The 18,817-nt window shown below is 29.6% G+C and overlaps 1 protein-coding gene across 1 annotated transcript; it reads right to left on the bottom strand.

The window, feature by feature from the left end:
• Positions 1-2,585: 2,585 nt before the first annotated feature.
• LOC129946169 (SEC14-like protein 2) lies at positions 2,586-18,411 on the bottom strand. Its single transcript, XM_056056252.1, has 8 exons — positions 17,809-18,411; positions 4,481-4,550; positions 4,348-4,391; positions 4,162-4,279; positions 3,810-4,100; positions 3,545-3,744; positions 3,162-3,471; positions 2,586-3,096 (listed from the first exon to the last, which is right to left on the bottom strand). The coding sequence occupies exons 1-8, from the start codon at positions 17,866-17,868 to the stop codon at positions 2,954-2,956; spliced, it is 1,236 nt and encodes a 411-aa protein (XP_055912227.1). The 5' UTR covers positions 17,869-18,411; the 3' UTR covers positions 2,586-2,953.
• Between the last annotated feature and the right edge of the window lie 406 nt (positions 18,412-18,817).

Below are 18,817 nucleotides of genomic sequence, written 5' to 3'. Positions count from 1 at the left end.
AACAAATAAACTATCACCTTTTTACCTAATTCAGCAAAACTACTTGAAGGTTTTTTAGTGATTCTAAAGCAATACTTTCAAATAAAATTCTACTTTTCTCATACAAATTCTAATAAACTTATCAACTTGAAATTATAGCTTTTTTACATAGTTATTTGAATCCAAGATTGTTTCCCTAAGATTTTTCAGAGTAAAAGTTAAAAATTTTGCTAAAGAATCCTTTTCAGTTAACTGAGATTGCAGATTATTGTGGTAATGGTTTGAAAGAGAAGTAAGCAGATTTTAGAAGCGTTATTAGAAATAAGTATTTTTCATCTTTTTGCATATGAAAACGAGCTCGATCTCATGGAGAGTTTTGAATTGTGAGATGTAACTCGATCAGTAATTTTTGTTTGCCTGTCACCTAAAGAAAGTTTTCAAAAAAGTGAGTAAAGAGTTTAATATCATCTTTTTGAATACGCCCCTATATCTAAATCTTAGATATTATGAGCATAAATGGTTTGTCGTGTTCTTCCAGTGGAAAGTGCTCCTTATGAACAACAACTTGTTTTTATTTCAAAAACCTCATTCAAAGAGTTTTTGACGTTTTTCACATTATTAAAAAAAATTGCACACTTTTTTTTCTAAGGTTCTTGTGAATATTTTCTGTTCTGATACCCTCCTGATTTTGTGCTAGCTGAACAGAGCTGTTTGCATGTAATAGAATATTTGTCAAACGCCTTATTGCAAGTACTAGAATTTCCTCAAAAAGGTTGTTGTCTTTGCTAGAGTTTGAATTTTCGAAAATATATGGTTTGAGAACCTACTCATCAGGGATTTAAAGCTTTGTATCTTTGTATTTGAAAATGGTATGGTTTTCATATACAAAGCTTGTATTAAGAAATTAATATTCGAAATAATTAAAATTTTGCCAAATGTGACTTCAAAAATTTTTAATTTTAAGTGAAAAAATGCAATATTTATTTAAATTTTATAGATTCATTAGAGGACTGCTTGTTTGTAGAAAGTGATCATCTATTTTGAATCCACTTTGTCAAAAAGTAAATCGAATTATTGATACCCTAGTTCGCAAATCAGCTAGTGCCACTTCTTTTTTCACAATGAGGTTTTGTTTGAGGCTTTATCTTTAGGCTCTTTTGCGTATTTAAAAAAATGGTAATAGATTTTTAGATTTGATAGATTTTTATTGGTCGTCTTAAATGATTTACATTGTATACAAAAATCAAAAAAAGCATGGCATTCTGCCGTCTGCCTAATTGACAAAACATGAATTGGAAACTTATTTTGTATGAAATATAATTTATAAATAAATGAACTAGGTACATGATTTAAACATTTTTTTTGAATAGTTAACTATCGAAATTAAATATTATCTTCAGAAACTCTCATTAACAATTCTCCCCCTATAATTTATAACCAGTTTGCAGTACATATACAGTTTTTTAACGTCGACTTCGTTCAACAATGATACAATTTCATTTTCGTTCAAAAAACCCGTTCTTTAAGAATTGGACATTTACCCATGAAGTTAAATATGCCTCCAAATTGTGATTGAGTTGATTGTAAATTGCCTTATGCAGAGATCCAGAGATCATTAAGGCATTTTCCCCATAACATATAATCCACTTTTGCAATTAGGTGGGACAGTGATTCCTTTCATTGATTGAAATCAAAGTTATCTATGTTAAGGTCCATGTCACTTTCCCTAGGAACTTTCATCCATTCTGTAATTATTCATATTCATGATTTTGAAAACATAAACAATTTGTTTTCGAAGTATTAGGACAAAGAGTGGCTGCAGTCCCGTTTCCAACATACCTATATAGTTAAGAGCATTTTGTGGCAGCTGGAAGATCCTTTTAACGTAGAAGCGTAACAATTTTTCCGCATCTTGCACTTGTAAGCTTTTCTCTCAGATGCGTTTCCATATTTAAATTTTTTGTCAAAATCACTCTAAGATATTTGAACTCTTTGACAATCTCTATATTTTCACCATTGTAGTTCCATTTTTCATTCAGGCAGTGTCTATATCTACTCCGTTGTTGAAAATCAAAATCTTGGACTTTTCATTGTTTACTATTAGGTTCCATATTTTACAGTACTCAAAAATCCGGTTTATCATTAGCTGTAGTGATTCTGGAGATGACGCGAGAACCACTATATCATCCGCGAACCTTACATATAGAACGAACCTTACAAACTTGTCTAACGCCTGATTCAGTTCTAAACCAATCCGACCTTTTTGTACCATTCCAAACTGCTGCATTGGTATCGATATACAGCCTTTGCAGGACTCTTCCAAATTTAAACTACATTCCCATACCAAAGTGCTTATAGAAAAGAGCTTGCCTATTCACCGTGTCAAATGCAGACATAAAATCCACGAAAAACACGTATAACTTCTTCCTTCTTCTTATGGTATGGTATATAAAATATGATTCAACACGATTTTTAATTTTAGAACTATGTAAACGAAAAGTTTCGATTTAACCAATTTACAAACTATGTTATCGATTTGATTATTAATTTTAATTACCTACCTGCGTAGTTAAAAAACCATACAAATTCTAAAATAGGAAAACACATTTCATAATTTTATTATTTTTTTTTATTTACAAACAAAACATTTTTAACGTTTTATACAAAGTTATCACAAATTCGTTGGATAGGACTATAACTTTTTTTTTGGCTTCTGGTTGAATAAAATGTACAAACATTGCAGCTTATAATTTACAAAAGTACAAAATCCCTTATTTTTTTACATGATATTACATAATATAATATTATTTTACAATAATACACCCTTGCTTACTGTCTAATTTATTTAAGTAAGCTTATAGAATTTTTAAAATTTCTAAATTTGAATATAATGTTGGAATTTTCATTAAAATGTAAAGAAAAAAATACTTTGTTTAGATTAAAGAGAGATGACTTAAACGATGATAAACAAATGTTAGTTTTGTTCTGCTAATGTTGTACTTTTAAAATCTTCTGTAAGTTCCTGAACTTCATCGTCAATGTCCGTAACAAGTTCAACTGAATAACGCAGTTTCTTATTCCTCAAGTAACTATGTGAGTTGTCAAAAACAGCAACATCTGAAATAGAAAACCATCTATAAATTTAACTATTCACAAAAATGATTTAATCTTTCTTAACAAACATTTTGAATTTGGTCGGCAGTTAATGAAACCTATTTCATCCATTTCATTGGAATACACTGTGGCTAAGGAAATTTCATCTGTCTTTTCACCAGTCTTATTGTCAATGCTGTAAATTCCAAACTTAATATCATAATCAATTGTGCGGAATTCCCAAGTCAGCAAACGGTCTCGAGAATCTTCGGCAACATCAAATTCCAGTTTGAGTTTTTTGCCTTTGTTAACAGTGGTTTCTATGAATGTCTTGCCACTGTCGTTATCATCACTTTGTTGAGTGTAAAGCTCTTTGGGAATCTTACCACCATAGCAAATCTGAAAACAAAAAAATAATACAAAATTTGTTAAGACCTCTTCTTAGTCTAACATCCCGAAAAAATCGACTTACCAAGGACTTGCAGTCAGGATCACCATTCTCATCCACAAAATTACCACCAAATCTCTTGGGGAATTTATCTGGATCAACATGAGAGAACATTTGTGCCTTCCATTTATCTGATCCACTCTTATAGATATTGATCTTGCTCATTGTGTATTCGTCCAAAAATTTCTTCACAAAGTTAAATGCTACAGAAAATAGTTTTGGAGCTGTGAAAATATAAGAAAAAAGACTTAAAATAAATGAAGAAGTAAAATGTTGTGTATTTCTTTACCATTTACAATATAACACATTTTAAGAAGCTCTGGATAATTCGCTTCATATTGCTTCATCATTGTTATTATAAGTTCTGCAGCAGGTCGCCAAGCATATTGTTTGAGATTGAAATTTGACATGTCGAAGAATACAACAAGTTGTCGAGCTTGAGGTCCAAATGTCTTGCTACTCTCATAACCAGCTCTCATGTATCGATCCAAAAGCAGTACTGTGTATTTTTGGAACTCAAATTTCGTGACACAATGCAGCATTCCCCACATATCCATTCCAGAAAAAGCACATACAATAACTGTCAAGAAATATTTATTGTTTAAAATTGTTTCGTTTTTAAAGATCCTAAGGTTATTTACTTGGGGATCCTTCTTTGTCAAATCCAACAAGACCAGATGGAGTGTATTCTATAAGGACTTTGGGACAGTCCCATTTTTCAATGTTATCCACATTCCACATCGCACGGGTTTTAAGGCTCTGAAAATTACCAAATTGTATATAAGGAAGGAGATCTTGTGAAAATTAGATTCGTCATTTGTACTTACAGTTCTTAACATTTTTTCCGCTGCTTCTGCATTCCACTTTCTGGCTGAAAAAATAAGGATAAATTTAAAGTGTTAAAAATAAAGTTTAAATTGAAGTGATTCAGGGAAATTTTTTAAGAAATTGTATGCTCACCTCGAAGCCATCGTAGTAGATAGTAGTCATCATGTTCAGGTTGGATTATATCAGCAACACTTCGCCGAAACTAGAAAAGATGGATACAAAAATAGATTAGTTCAAGACAGTTTTTGTGAATTTTAGGTATGACTAAGATTACGCTGGATGGTTTTTGGAAAAGATTTTAAACAAAACAAAATGTTGGAAGCAAATGTCAAAAGAATTGCTTTTAAGATGAGGATTAGGTCTAACACGACTAATATTTTAAAGACTCATCTGAAAGCCCCTGATTTATGCACATTCATAAATCAACAACAATTTTCTGACTAATCACACATAGTTCTTATAGTCAGAAAATATTCGTACTACGAATGGCTATAAAAAATGTAACAGATTCTCAGGTTTAAAACAAAAAACTTGTCCAGAACATTTTGAAATTCGTGAAAAGTTGTATCCTATTTCGTGACAAATTCAGTAGTTTTTGTTTGCCATTCATCTGACGAATCTTATCCAACGATGCTTGATGCTTGTGATAAGGCTAATTGTCTTCCGTTTTGAAAACTTAGAATAGATTTTATACAAAAATGTTAATAAAGTGTACTTTAACAAGACAACACAAAAATGGCAACGGATACAGTACAAAATATAAAAAAGTACGTATACGCCATCGAGTACCATTCGTTTTTATGTAATTAAATTCTAGTTAATGTTGAAAATTGGGATGACGGAAGAAGACAATTTAAATGAAAAAATGAAAGTATCATCAAAAGAGACCCTGAACATTATCTTTTGTTAAAAAAGTGGGTAAAGATTAAATTACAGATGTCATCACAAAAAAGTGCGCATCGACCAAAACAACATTACCCTAAAATCTCAACAAACGAATTGTTCACTGTCTAAGACTTTTGTTGTGTTCGTGTGGGAATACCTTAATTGTAATAAAGGTCTAATGGAAGAATTTGAAAATCTACTTCATTAATTACATAACGATGCCCAAAAGAACTGTGAATAAAATTACAAATTCAAGAGACACATCCAAAGCGTGACCCTGATTTTTTCTCATTGGTTTGAAATAACGTCTCCATTTTGAGTACCTACACTAATCACTTCTTGAAAATAAAGGTACTTTGCTACTACGTTGTTGAAGATTATATTTTACTTTGTTGAATATTTTTTTTCTCTCAAAGACAAAACAAAATAAACAATACAAAATAGTCTGTATTTAATGACAAGACGTCTTTGAGGTCAAAGACATTTCGCTCGTTTGAAAGTAAAACCAAAGACAGCAACAAACAAAAATTCAGAAAAAAACTATTAATTTCAAAAAGTCATTTAAATTTGAGACCGCGTGAAATTCGCATACATACATTTGCGGCTGCGCGTGGATTCATTTGCATGCCAAGCAAAAAAACCTTCGTTTATTTTTTAAGCGTGCCATTGTCAGTTCAGCAACAAATAATATAATTTATAGGAGCTCTTTTGATTGCCAAATTTTTCATGTGACAATTTGAATTTCCGTCTAAAATATGTATGTATAGTAAATTATATTTCCGTTTAATTTTGATTGAAAATGCAAATAAATATTGCATCGTTTGATGACATCTGCATTTTTATTGAATATCTATAAAATTTGCATTGAATTTCATTCGATTGAAATTTATCAGCAAAACTGAAATTCAGTTCGGTTCGAGTCGGTGTCTTGTTTCGCATATTTGCCTTCCTTTCAAACATAACACAGAGAAAATTCAACATAATTTGATTTTGAAACAAGTAACGAAAAAGAAAAAAAATAAGAAATAATTGACTTCATGCACTATCCGTAAAATTATAAATACCGCTGCGTGCGAATTGGTGCTTTGTTGTTAGTTTTTCTTTTCTTTAAACAATTAATTTTGTTGTTTTTGTCTTAATTTTTTTTTCTTCTGAAGAGTTTTTTTTTCTGTTTTGTTGAATAATTTATAGTGTTCGAAAGCTAAACGCTGCGATGGTTTTCTTTTATTGTTGAAATGCTGCACGCTTGAATTCAATTAACGTTACTTCATTAAAGTGATGGATCTAAAATGTATTGCAATTGCAATGAAGTTTTTCTAACAAGTGGCAGGAGCCGTTGAATAAAGCAATAATTGAAGCTTATAAAATGTCTAATTTTTTAACAAGCTACAAAGCAGAAAAGAAGTTGCTTTGAGGGAAGTTCGATCGCAATACGATTTTAGTACATCAAAAAGTTAGAAGAGGAGCATCTTTTTTGATAATTTAAGATTATTTAAACAAGTTTTATTGTAACGACTCAATACAATTTGGTACAATAACGGTTCAAAATAAATGATTAAAATTAAAACTTAAACAAAATTACTTATGATTTTTTTACTGAAAAACGTCATTAATAACTTTAACTAGTTTCTTTTCTTTTTAATGTATTTTTTTTTTAATAATCATCAAACATTTTTATTTATTAACTTCCTATAGGAAGTCATTATAGTCAAGTGTGGATCCAGACTTTTAGTCAGGAAGGGGTCACACACTTACCGTAAAGTGTAACTTTTGTACAAAAGCTCTTAAATTTTGTATTTAATGACTTGTCAAGACTGCTAAAAAAATGTAAATTACATTGTATTAAAAAGTTCGACAATTTATAGCTTATGAAAGTATTCTTTTAATTTTAATTTCAATTTAAATTTCTTCAGTGTCATAACATTTTATACGTAAAACGAAAAATTTGTGTCAATACCTAACAAAATGTTGTAAAGAAAATTCTATTGTCATATTTTTAATATCAAAATAATCAAAAACATCCTACATCCTCGTAGAGTAAATGTATTGAAGAGCATACTCTGTTCAAATTTTAAGTTTAGCTAAATTGAAAAACCTCATTGCGAGAAATTCACATTTGAATTTCCAAACAGGAATGTTCGCTTTTAAGACTTATCCATTTAGCGGAATATTAGAGATACAAGCTTGAAATTTTTGAAAATAAACATTGTTCAAAAGGAAATAAGATGACTTTTTCAACATGTTACACTTAAGATTTTAAGAGTTTGATATTTAATCAATTATGGAAATAACGTACTCTTAAAGGCCTCGAACTTTTAATGTACGCTAAGTAACTAAAATGAAGCTGAAGATGAGCTTACAATTTTTTTTTTATAATTAGCGAAAACTAAAAGGGTTTTGAATATTTTTAATATGCCAAAGACACAGTGTGAGCATTAGGAAAAGAGGGAAGGGTTGGATAGGAGGTGTCGGTGTTCATTGATTTTGAATTCCTGAACATTGCAATGACAGGAAAGCTAGTGCGTGGCAGGCATTCCACATTAGAGTAGTACGGCTAAAAAATGAAACTCCGTACTTCATAGTACAGCCGAAGTTAGGCTCAAGGGCAAACTGATGGGCATTCCTAAAAGTGCGGGTATTACGGTTAAATTGTTTAAGGGGAGGAATGCAACTGGCTATTTTGCTAGTCCATTAAAATAACGGTGGAAAAGGGTGTGACAAGAAAATTTTCGTAGATGTTCAAGTGACGTAAACAAGTTGATGATGTTAATGTCACCAATCATTTTAACAGCTCTTCTTTGAATACTGTCCTAGTGGCTTTAATAAATTACTGGAGCACCAGCCCAGAGATAAGAGTTATATTCAAGTTTCGGACGAATGTATATAGGTTTGGTAGATTGTAGCCAGACGGGGATACAAATTTCTTTCATCTTCTCAAAAAAACCTAGACATCTTGCGGCATTTGCAGTTGCAGTTCCACATCTGAAGAGGAGGGTTGTGAGTCTGGAAACGGATATGAAAAACTGAGAGTGCTATATTCACCGAAACAATGTATTAGATTAGAAGTATCAGACAGGAGATAAATTATAAAAATGAGGAACAGGGTCGGAGACAAAACGGAACATTTATATTATATGGGTTTCAGACTTCAATCCGTCCAAAACAACTTGTATTGAAGTTTGAAAGAAAATTTCTAATCCGACAAAGAAGAAATTCGTCAACACCAAAAACACGCATTTTCGGTAAAAGAGCAAGAAGCCAGATATTTTCTAACGACTTTGAAATATCAAGTGCAATAATATTACTTTCTCCACTGTTCGGTGAGATGAACCATTAGATCACCAGTGGACCTATTGCTACGAAGGCGGTATTGCCAGTCATTAAGAAGCTTCCGTTCCTCAAGATATTTCTTAAGAAGATAATTAATCAGGATTTCCAGGACTTTTAAAAGAAGGGACTTTAGTGCTATTAGTCGAAAATTTGTGGGAGAAAAAGATTCGTTTTATTTATGCAAACAACATAAACATGTAAAGCAAATTTAAGTTCGCTAATTTTATTTACGCTTTTTTCAAGATCTCGAAAAAACATGTGCCTAAAATCATACAATACAGAAACTACAGATATTTAATCAAGTTGGAGATCTTTTATCCTATCTAAATAAGTTCTTTTTGAATGATATTGTTGAATTAATTTGAAAGGAATTATTTATTTGTGTTATTTTCATTTCGAAAATACCTTTAAGACCATTACCCTCCTGTACTTCCGTATGTTCAAAAAACCACCTATAGCAAAGATATAGACCAAAATAGACCAAACAGAAAAATTGTTTTGCAGATAAAAATATTAAGATTAAGAGGCAATTTTAAAAAAGTTAAAAACTTGTAACCAAAATATCTCTTGAACCAATAAAATATCCACCGAAGAATAACGTTTTTGAAAATCAAAAAATAACAAAAGGAGTTGGTAAAAATTGATTTTTGACTCGAATATCTTGACAAGAATTACCTTAAGATATTTACTTCAAACTAATTCAATCTTATAAAAAACATTGTTCTTGAACAGATTTTCGACTCGAACATCTTAAAAATATGTACATAAGGGTAGTGAATTCAAAGTTATTTCATTCTTCAAAAAATGTTTTTGTCTACATGAGGTTATTTTCTTAGAAGAATTTAATCGGAATTTTTTATCTGAAATACAAACCTTAAATATCTTGGGAACAGAAATCAAGCTCATCTTTACATATACAAAATATTGTTGTTAACTTTAAGATATTTTCTTAGACAAATCCAATTAAAAACTATTTCTTACAAAAAAACAAAAACTCCACAAAAACAACGTTAAACTGATGAAAAATGGCTTTTGACTTAATTATCTAGAAACCAAGTTAAGATAATGACTTCAAACATTCTTTTTGTCTCACATAAAATGTTGTTATTATTATTTTGTAAACATTTTAGAAATATCAACAGACGGGAATGAATCGGAAGTTATTAGTGTATTCACAACACAACCCAGGCTCTTTGTTTTTATTTTGTTTGTTATCATTTTTAAGCATTACAGTCTATCTTTTCTTTATTATTTTCCAAACAAAGTAACTTTAAAAGTAAAAATTAGTTATATTTAAAATGTTTGCTTCTTAGATTGGACTAAAATGATGTTATGAAAAGAATAAATCTAAAAATAAAGATTTGTGTTTCATTAGAAACTTCTTTTAAAAACCCTAAAAAAATGAAAATAAAATTTGTTCAGTTTATTTTCTTGATTACTGGGTAATTGTTAAATTAATTATATTTACCGTGGAATAAACTCGAAAGTCGGAACAATAAAGATATATATACAACATTTTATTGATTGATTATGAGTAGAATGTTATCAAATTATAGAATTTAACTACGACTGATTTATGTTATCAATAGACCTTTAAAGCGCATTGGCCTATATGCATATTTGTTTGTTATAATTTATATATCCATACATATCAATATTTATTTTATTGTTAATTTGTATCCTTTGTTTATAATTCTAAAAATGTATAACGATAATATTATGCATATTTTTAAAAATAAACTTTCTATAACCGTTTTTTGAGAATTTTAACTGATAAGATATTTCATATTTCAACTGCGTCAAACTCAAATTTTTATAATTTTTTTTAATTGCAAATATTTTTTTTACAAGAAGGCGTATGTCTGACTTGAAATCACTAAAAATATATAAAACTTCAAATAAATACTTTTAGGTACCACCTTATTCTAAAACTCAGCGTTTAGAAGATTTGTCATGTATAAAAAGTATACAAAAAAAAACATTCTTGATAGTGAAAAGTCTAAATACTTCAGTAAAATAAAGGAAGATTATTTAGAACTTTAAATTAAAACAATTTATAGTACTTAAAAAAAGTTTTCGTCACATTTATGAAAACATGATTTTATTACTACCACTAGTAAAGGTAGAAAACAATCACCCTTAAATCTTCAATATCTGTATGGCTTTTTTTTGGATAAAGGTTTTCTTGAATAATCAAACCTATTAACGAATTTTCAACAACATTCTATATTTTGCTGAAAGTTTATGGCAAAAGATTAACTAGGAGTTCCTCACCGCTCAGAAAAACATCTTTTAACATTAGATATTTTTAAAGACTCTTTTGATTCTTATTTAATACGAATCTAATTTAACACTTATTAGAGGTTTCATTAACTCAACATTATTTCAAACGGTTTTCGATATTGTTCTACCTGCTGTACTACAAAAAAGCCTAATTTCTTCATAAAACAACTATAAGAATTTATCTACCTCTTCGAATTTGAATATAATAAAAATACAATGGAATATTAAATTATAAGTTTAAAACCATTGTTTACATATATTAACATATTTTTAAATGCATCGTCTGGACTTTTAAAACATTAATAAGGGCAGTAGCGTCGTTTCCAGTCATAAAATTTCATAATTGAACTACTTTGACGTTAGATCCTACTTTTACTAGCCAATATGCCTATATACAAAATAACAGGTTAAACCTAAAAGGCTTTGACTGGATATTGATTAAACTTATGATAACAGAAAAACAGCAGTATCCTCGTATTAAATAAAGCCCAATGTTCAGCTAGCCTATGTATAAGCTTTACTCTACCTAACACATCTTGACATATTTAGCAAACAAATAGTTGCAAACTCTGCTATTCGCCTCAAAGCTTCGTCGCAATGGACCAAGAACAACATTGGCCACTCAATTCTTAGGTATTTAGAATCAATTCCAAAGCACACAGACTATACTATCCCCCAACTGCAATTTGGCAAAAATTTCCAGATTTCTATACCTACCAGACCATTCTGGGAGGTTTAATATTCACCTTTGTCAGGTGCCGGACATTAGAGATATTCCAATTAACTGTAAGGCAGATGAACCCACCAGGAACGGTACAGTGCAGCCCATCTTGCCACGTTTGGCTCATACTATCATACCAATCGCTACTTCTAAACTGTTGCTAATACAAGACGCTATGAAGAAGACAAACACCAGGTGGAACAACATCTCTACGTGCCAGGTCACAAAAAACATCTGGCCAACACTAGATTTAAAACTTAAAAGGTGCTTGCTATCTCTAAGAAGATAATAGGTGTCATAACCGGACAATGTCTAATAGGACAGCACGCCACACAAGTAGGCGTATTCTCAAATGACTTTTGCAGAAGCTGTGGACGAGGAAGAGGAGGAATCAATTCTTCATCTTTTCTGTACATGCCCTGCACTAGCTCAAAAACGCAAGAATTACATAGGAAAATTCTTCTTAAACGATCTAAATGATCTAAATCATATCATCGTAAGGGACGCAAACTGGTTCCATTGAGCTTAGGAGGAAGCCTCAAAATGCATGTGGTATCACAATGGGCCATTAAACTGGCATAAGTTTGTCTGTTTCCATCTTGGACAGCCACTTTAACCTAACCTAACCATCCCAGTATTATAAAATTACATATTTATAATTAATAACTTTTACATATTTATAATTAACTTTTTATAATAAACTTTTAAAGTATAGTATATAAATTAGTCGTTTGATAAATAATCTTTATTTGTTAATAATTAAAATATCAAAGAATTAGCAAAAATTGGATTCATCAACTTTATTTTGTTTACGTTAAGCAAGAATAATTTTATTTTACCTTGATAAGTTTTTAATTAGATTATATTACCTTTTAACATTTTCACATACAATTCAAATGTAAATTTGTATAAGCTTGAACAATCGTTGACCCCTTTGCCTCATAACTAAATTATCGATTGAATTAATAATAATAATAATAAAAAACGAACGACTATTGCACCGCCAATTAAATATAAATAATCTTGATTTAAATCAAGTAAGTTTCATGCGAAACAACTTAGTGCGGGGCTTGACTTAGTAAAATTATACCTAATACGTTTAGAATGTTTAGATCTTGTAACCTACATTCATTATAAAAAAGTATAGTTTTTGTTGTGTTGTGTCTTATCAAATTGCCAATTAGAGGCATAATAATAAATAACTATGTATAGCTATTATTTTCGCGATAGTAGCATTTATTAGTCAATATCAGGTTTGAATAAAGAGAACCTTGTTAAAGTACAATATTTAATAGGGTTTAAATAGAACTAAAGATCTATAATGCCTTCAACTGATAGGTACATAATATCAGGCATTCTATAATTGATCGCATGTGTTCTCTTCCTCATCTGTTTTTTTGCTGTTTTCACGAATGAGTAGTCATACGAATACCTTCTCTGACCTTGACAGTAAAACTTGATTTACCTATTATAATTATTATAAATTAAATTATTTTCTAGAAATAAAAAACTAAATTTTTTTTAATGAAATTTATAGCTACAGGGTGGCATTTCTGTTAGATTTCCATCAAAAAGTGGAAAAGAAAAAAAAATGTCAAGGTTTGCTTTGATTCAATGACTAATTCATTTTCGGACTTTGTAAGTAGGTAAAGCTTTAAAAAAAAGAGAATTATTAGCTTCTTAACATTTCAAATACTTCAGAATAATTTGATTACTTTTTTGTTTTCTTTTTGTGGAACAAACTTCAAACCTTTCAAGTCGAAATTATACTTAATTAATGATTGTTAAACCGTAATTGCAGTTTTTGTTTTGTTTTCATTAAATGAAGCCCCAACAAGCTTTTCTGTGTGCCTTTTATTTTAATAAAATCTGCACGATATGTTAATGAATATACAATAATTTGTCCTTCAATATTTTATACTTCAAGTTGGTCATTGAAGTTCGACTTAATTTATAAACTTTGCATAGATTTGGCTTTGGTTTAATACTGATAGCTATAGCTACGAGTATAAGTGTGACCAGTCACAAAAAAAAAAACGAATGGCCTCATTAATTATATTTTAAATCACACAAAACTAAAAAAAAAAAAAAACAAACAAAACTTTAATTAAATAAACATTGAAATGTTGCCTTCCTAGAAATGAGTACAAATTAAATTGGAGAATGCAAAAATATAGATAGATTTTTAATTAAAATATAAACAGCTAATTTCTATTTTTTCCTATTTGTTTTTTTACATAGAGATGGTAACCGTATATCCATGAAAATATAAACAATATACAAATATTTGAATGTAGAATAGAAAAAAAAAAACAAATAAAGAACTTTCAGGGAATTACAATAGTTTTTGGTTGTACGAGTGTTTGTTTGTTTTTTGAATTGTTTTATTTCATTATGCAAAACACGTTTAGTTTGTTTAACAAAATTTGCTCCCAATGAACCATTAAATTTGTATTGAATACCAAAACAACAAAATAAATTCATTATCAAAGTTGTCAGACTTGATCTTGAAAAAGTTCTTTGATTGCATAATAAATTTATACGAAAAATCCTTGAACAAATTTTTAAAAGCAGAGATATTTGCGATAAGAATTGTTGGTTATCCAGTTTTGACAAAAAGAACAAGTCTATGAATCAGCTGGATTTAATGTATAAACTATAAACAGTAAATGAATAAAAACAACCATGTAAAAGTTGTTCGTGCCTTATTCTGTTAACGACACTTTTTTTTTTAACAATACTTGAGTTCTTTCAAATTAAATTTCTCATAAAATTCTTAAACCCAGAAATTTAAAACTACTGTACATTACACCAAACGAGTTTAGGTAAATTTCCTTATTAGTTTGGAAATAATATTGAAAACACTAAACCTTGAAATTTTGTAATAAATGCTTAATTTATCGAGTGAAATAAGAATCAAAAGAGTCTTTGAAAATGACTGACTAAAAGAGGTATTTTTTGTGCGGAAATGTTTGACTTAAGGTTATTTCTAGACACAGCTTAAAAATTACAACAACTTGTACATCCCTTTATTCTCCCGCATTTCAAATGTAAATAAAAAGAAAGCGAATTAGGGGCTTAAGATACTCTTAAGAAGGTTGGTAAACTCTGCTTTAAAATTTTTCGAATTAATCTTTTGAAATTTGTGTTACCAAATATGTGTAAAGAAAAGTGCAACAAGTAGAGAGATTTTAAAAACTGTCAAGTACACAATTGCAAAAATATCCTATTTTTGAATTGTTTTGGAAATTGTTTGAGTTTGTTTGAGAAATCCGTAAATTATGATTATAAATGATATAAGTCACTCAGCTGTAAAAAAAAACAATATAGCTGCCGGTTGATTTGAAGTACTCAAAATATCTTCGAAAAAATCCGTTCTTTCGGATTTACATAGTTCAAAAAATTCGAATAATTTACAAAGTAAATATAATTAAGAGGCAACATTCAAAAGTCAATCAAATAAAATCTGTTTTTTTTGATAATTGTTTAATGTATTGTTATGACATTTTGACATTACATAAGTTCTATATATACGATTTTTGCTAGCCAGGAGGATTATAAGGAGTTTTAAGGAAGCTGGAGAATAAATATTCCTTCTTTCTTAATTGTTTAATATTTTTTTTTAAACTTTTATAGGAAATATTATACAGTAATCAAAATAAGTAAGTATACACCGCAGTGTTCTAATGCTTTAATGTTTTAAAAAAATGTAAGCTAGCCCTACATGTCCCTTTTAACAAAGAAAGTAAAAGAAAAATTCTTTTTTGAAAAATTTCCTCCCCACAATTAATTGAAAAGAAATAATCTTCTATTATTTGATACTAAGTTTTCCTCACTTCACAAAGTACAGTGCTAACCTAGAATTACATAACAATTTTTATTTCAAATCTCAACAAATCTCCCTCAAGAAAAAAGCTACAATGAAATGTTTACTTATTTTTTTTTTAATTTCGCTACATTTTGTGTTCTTTTTATAAATAAATAAAAATGTTAATAAAATTTGGTATTTTTTTTTTAATAACTCCAAAAATCAGCTAGAATTTTGAATAATTTTTCTCAATACTTTGCGTTCTCTCTCAAGCACAGAATAATTGCAAACATTGGAGACTTTTACAAACGTACATATGTAAATTTCACTTGAATAACTGAAAATAGATACAATTTAATTTTGAAATTGGATTTCACTCGATGTCTAGATCCATTCTGATAGGATTGAAAATGAATTGCTAAGAATAAGCATAGAACATGTAACACGGAAAATACAATTTAATACTTTTTTTTTACCCAAGCAAACAGAAAAGGGTAATGAGTACCCTTAATAAGTTTAAAGCTTAATCACAGTATGGGAACTAAATTAAAATGGAAGGGAAACACAGAGTTCCGTAAAGCTTTCCAGTTTTTGTATGTCCGCCGGAAAAAAGAATATCTATACTTGGCAGTAATTCAATAAGTTGAATCTGAAATAGCAACTGCCAGAAATTGATTTTTAAAAAATCAAATGTATAAATCAGTTATCGTACGAAAGTACAAGTACAAATACAATCGAAGTTACGGAGAGAGGATAATTCAACACTTGAAGGAAACAAACCTATTACAAATATCAAATACAGTCCACAAATAAGCCACAAAATTTTTATGTCAAATAATTAATGAAATGATTGTACGATCATCATATACATCAAGTCTTATGACTAAAATACAATTCAAAAGATTTCTTACAAAGTGGTTTGCGTTTTATTTCTTTGTCTTCTTTTTTTACTGTTTTTATAATAAAAAACTTAGACATTACATTTGGTCCTTCGAGCCGGATTTGCAGATTTTCCATGTTTAGGGACATTCAACAGACTAGTAATGCTGGGCAGAGACAGAGGCCTGTGTAAGCATTTACGAGTCAAGGTTGTGGGTTCATGAGGGGTTTGATAAGTTCCTCCTTTAGAATGACAATGAGACATATTTAGGCACTGAAATAATCATGCAGTTATATTACGCTCAATTGAATTGAATCATATTTGTTTCTTACTTTTTTTAAATTCCAAATATCAAAGTCATTCACTTAAGAGTTATAATCAAGAATTGGCATTTATTTCTTTTTCAATCATCATTTAGGTGAACCTCATTTCATTTAGCAAAAAATCTTGCATGCAAAGATGACGAAACGTACATTGTCATTAAGAACCACTTATAAAATCAGTAATAAAGGTTCAGCACCTTCTAACATAGTTCGAAACATCAACACAAGCATTTGACTTCACCTTAATGAGAATGAAATAAGTTATGGGTACTTTGGTACCTACTAAAGAACATTAACACAACACACACAAAAACTACGCACAAGGTGAAAAATATAAATTATACTTTAGTTCTTTCTTACTTAAAGCTTAGCATAAATTAAAACAAAAACGATCAAAATAACCCAACAGAACTCGTTCTATACCAATTAAATTTTTGTATATACCTTACCTTTAGATAGTGTATGTCTCTTTGAAGTAACAGACTTTAGACTTTTTTAATTTTTTAAAAAGTTACCTATATCTATCTTCTTATATATGTAGATATATATGGAAATAACAATCCAAACAAGTTTTATTTTTCAGAATCTAGTCATTCAAGAAACTTAATAGTTAGCAATTCATTTGGTATAACTAAGTAAGTTTGTATTTTTCATTAGTGTCACGTTGCAAAATAAATCAGCAAAGTTTGTATTTTTTTTCTTCCTCTCCTGCAAATTGACCTACAAATTTAATAGCAAACTAAAAGATTTGAAGAAAAAAGCTTCGAAGACACAGCAAAAGTCAAGTCGAAGACAATCTAATCCAAACACTATAAGATGTTTTATCTGCATCTACACTAAATAGATTGTTGCCTCAAAGAGTTAATTTACAATAATTTACCATCAAACTACTCGAACTGTTACAAGAAAAACAAACAGATACAAAAAAACTTCAAAACAATTAAGATAAAACTTAAAAATTCTTCAACAGATACAATATCTATAGTTAAGGTTTCTCATCACGCAAGTGCGTATAATGTTGATATACCAACCAACGCAACGTGACACATGAACGCTAACATATTGATTAGTCACCACGATTTATTTGTTAAAAGTCAATAACAATTTATTTTAATATAATTATTGTAATATCTTAAATATAAAAACCAAATAACAATCATCAGCATCATCAGCAGTAGTAGTGGATGATGAGCAATTGTAGATAGGTTAGCTTAGTTATGGCTTATTTACCTTCATCAATGCAAATCTTTGATCGTCTTGTAGATCAGGTGTCTTTTTGTGCTGAGACATGTCAACAATTACAATTACACCTTCCTTCCGGTTTGAGTCTGGTTTTTATTGTTTTCACTGAAGTGTATTATGTTGTAGGAAGAAGATTTCCTCTAGTTAAATTGTTGGTAAACAATTTATTCTTGTGGCACTCTTTTTGAAGTACTTTTAAATCACTTTTCAACTCAACTATGATGATGTGACACGCACGACTCGTTTATTTGGACTTTCTTTTAAAAAGCAATAAAAATAAAAGGAACACACCAAGATTTCAAGATATGTTGCGCGATAAAAATAATGTAAACAATGAAATGAGAGTTTAATTGACGTTGGATAAAGTTTTATTTTAATATTTTTCGATAAGATGAGGCCGCCACTTGGTAGGTGTAGTAAAGTACATTAGACCTACCCAAAACGTAAACGAAAACTAACGCTGAAGGCAGAGTTTTTTTTTGAACGGAACCTTAGCCAAGCACAGAAGTTCTCTGACTGAAATTGTTGAAATGGGAATGAATATAATGAAACTCCTCTTGTGCAGCAAAGCGACGAAGACTCCAATCTCCAATGGGCCAACAACTGAATAAATATTGAAACTTTCGCTTGTTTTGTTGGGGCACAGTGTTGTCGTAGTTTGTTTTGAGAATAACTTTAAAAATGAGCTTTTGAAACAAAAGCTTTAAATTGGTAATGTTTCAATGTTGTTGAGAAGAGGCTTTGAATCTGTTTAAAAAATCAAATTGTTCTACTCTCATGAAGATTCCAAACCTTCGTACTTTTCAGCCTCTGACATTCATTTGTTTACCTTCTACTAAAAAAACGTGTGCAATTCCGATATGTCAATTTGACATTACATTACAAAATTGTTTAAATAATTAAGGTTTTTTTAAAATATCTTTTGAATTTCGTTAAATGAAATGAAATAAAAGTATCCAATTCCAAATTCTTGCATTAAGTCGACAACAACTTAATT

The sequence above is a fragment of the Eupeodes corollae genome, chromosome 2 (genome assembly GCF_945859685.1).
Source record: "Eupeodes corollae chromosome 2, idEupCoro1.1, whole genome shotgun sequence".
NCBI lineage: Eukaryota > Metazoa > Arthropoda > Insecta > Diptera > Syrphidae > Eupeodes > Eupeodes corollae.
The sequence above is the reverse complement of the archived record's forward strand: the minus strand, read 5'-3'. Positions and strand labels throughout refer to the sequence as shown.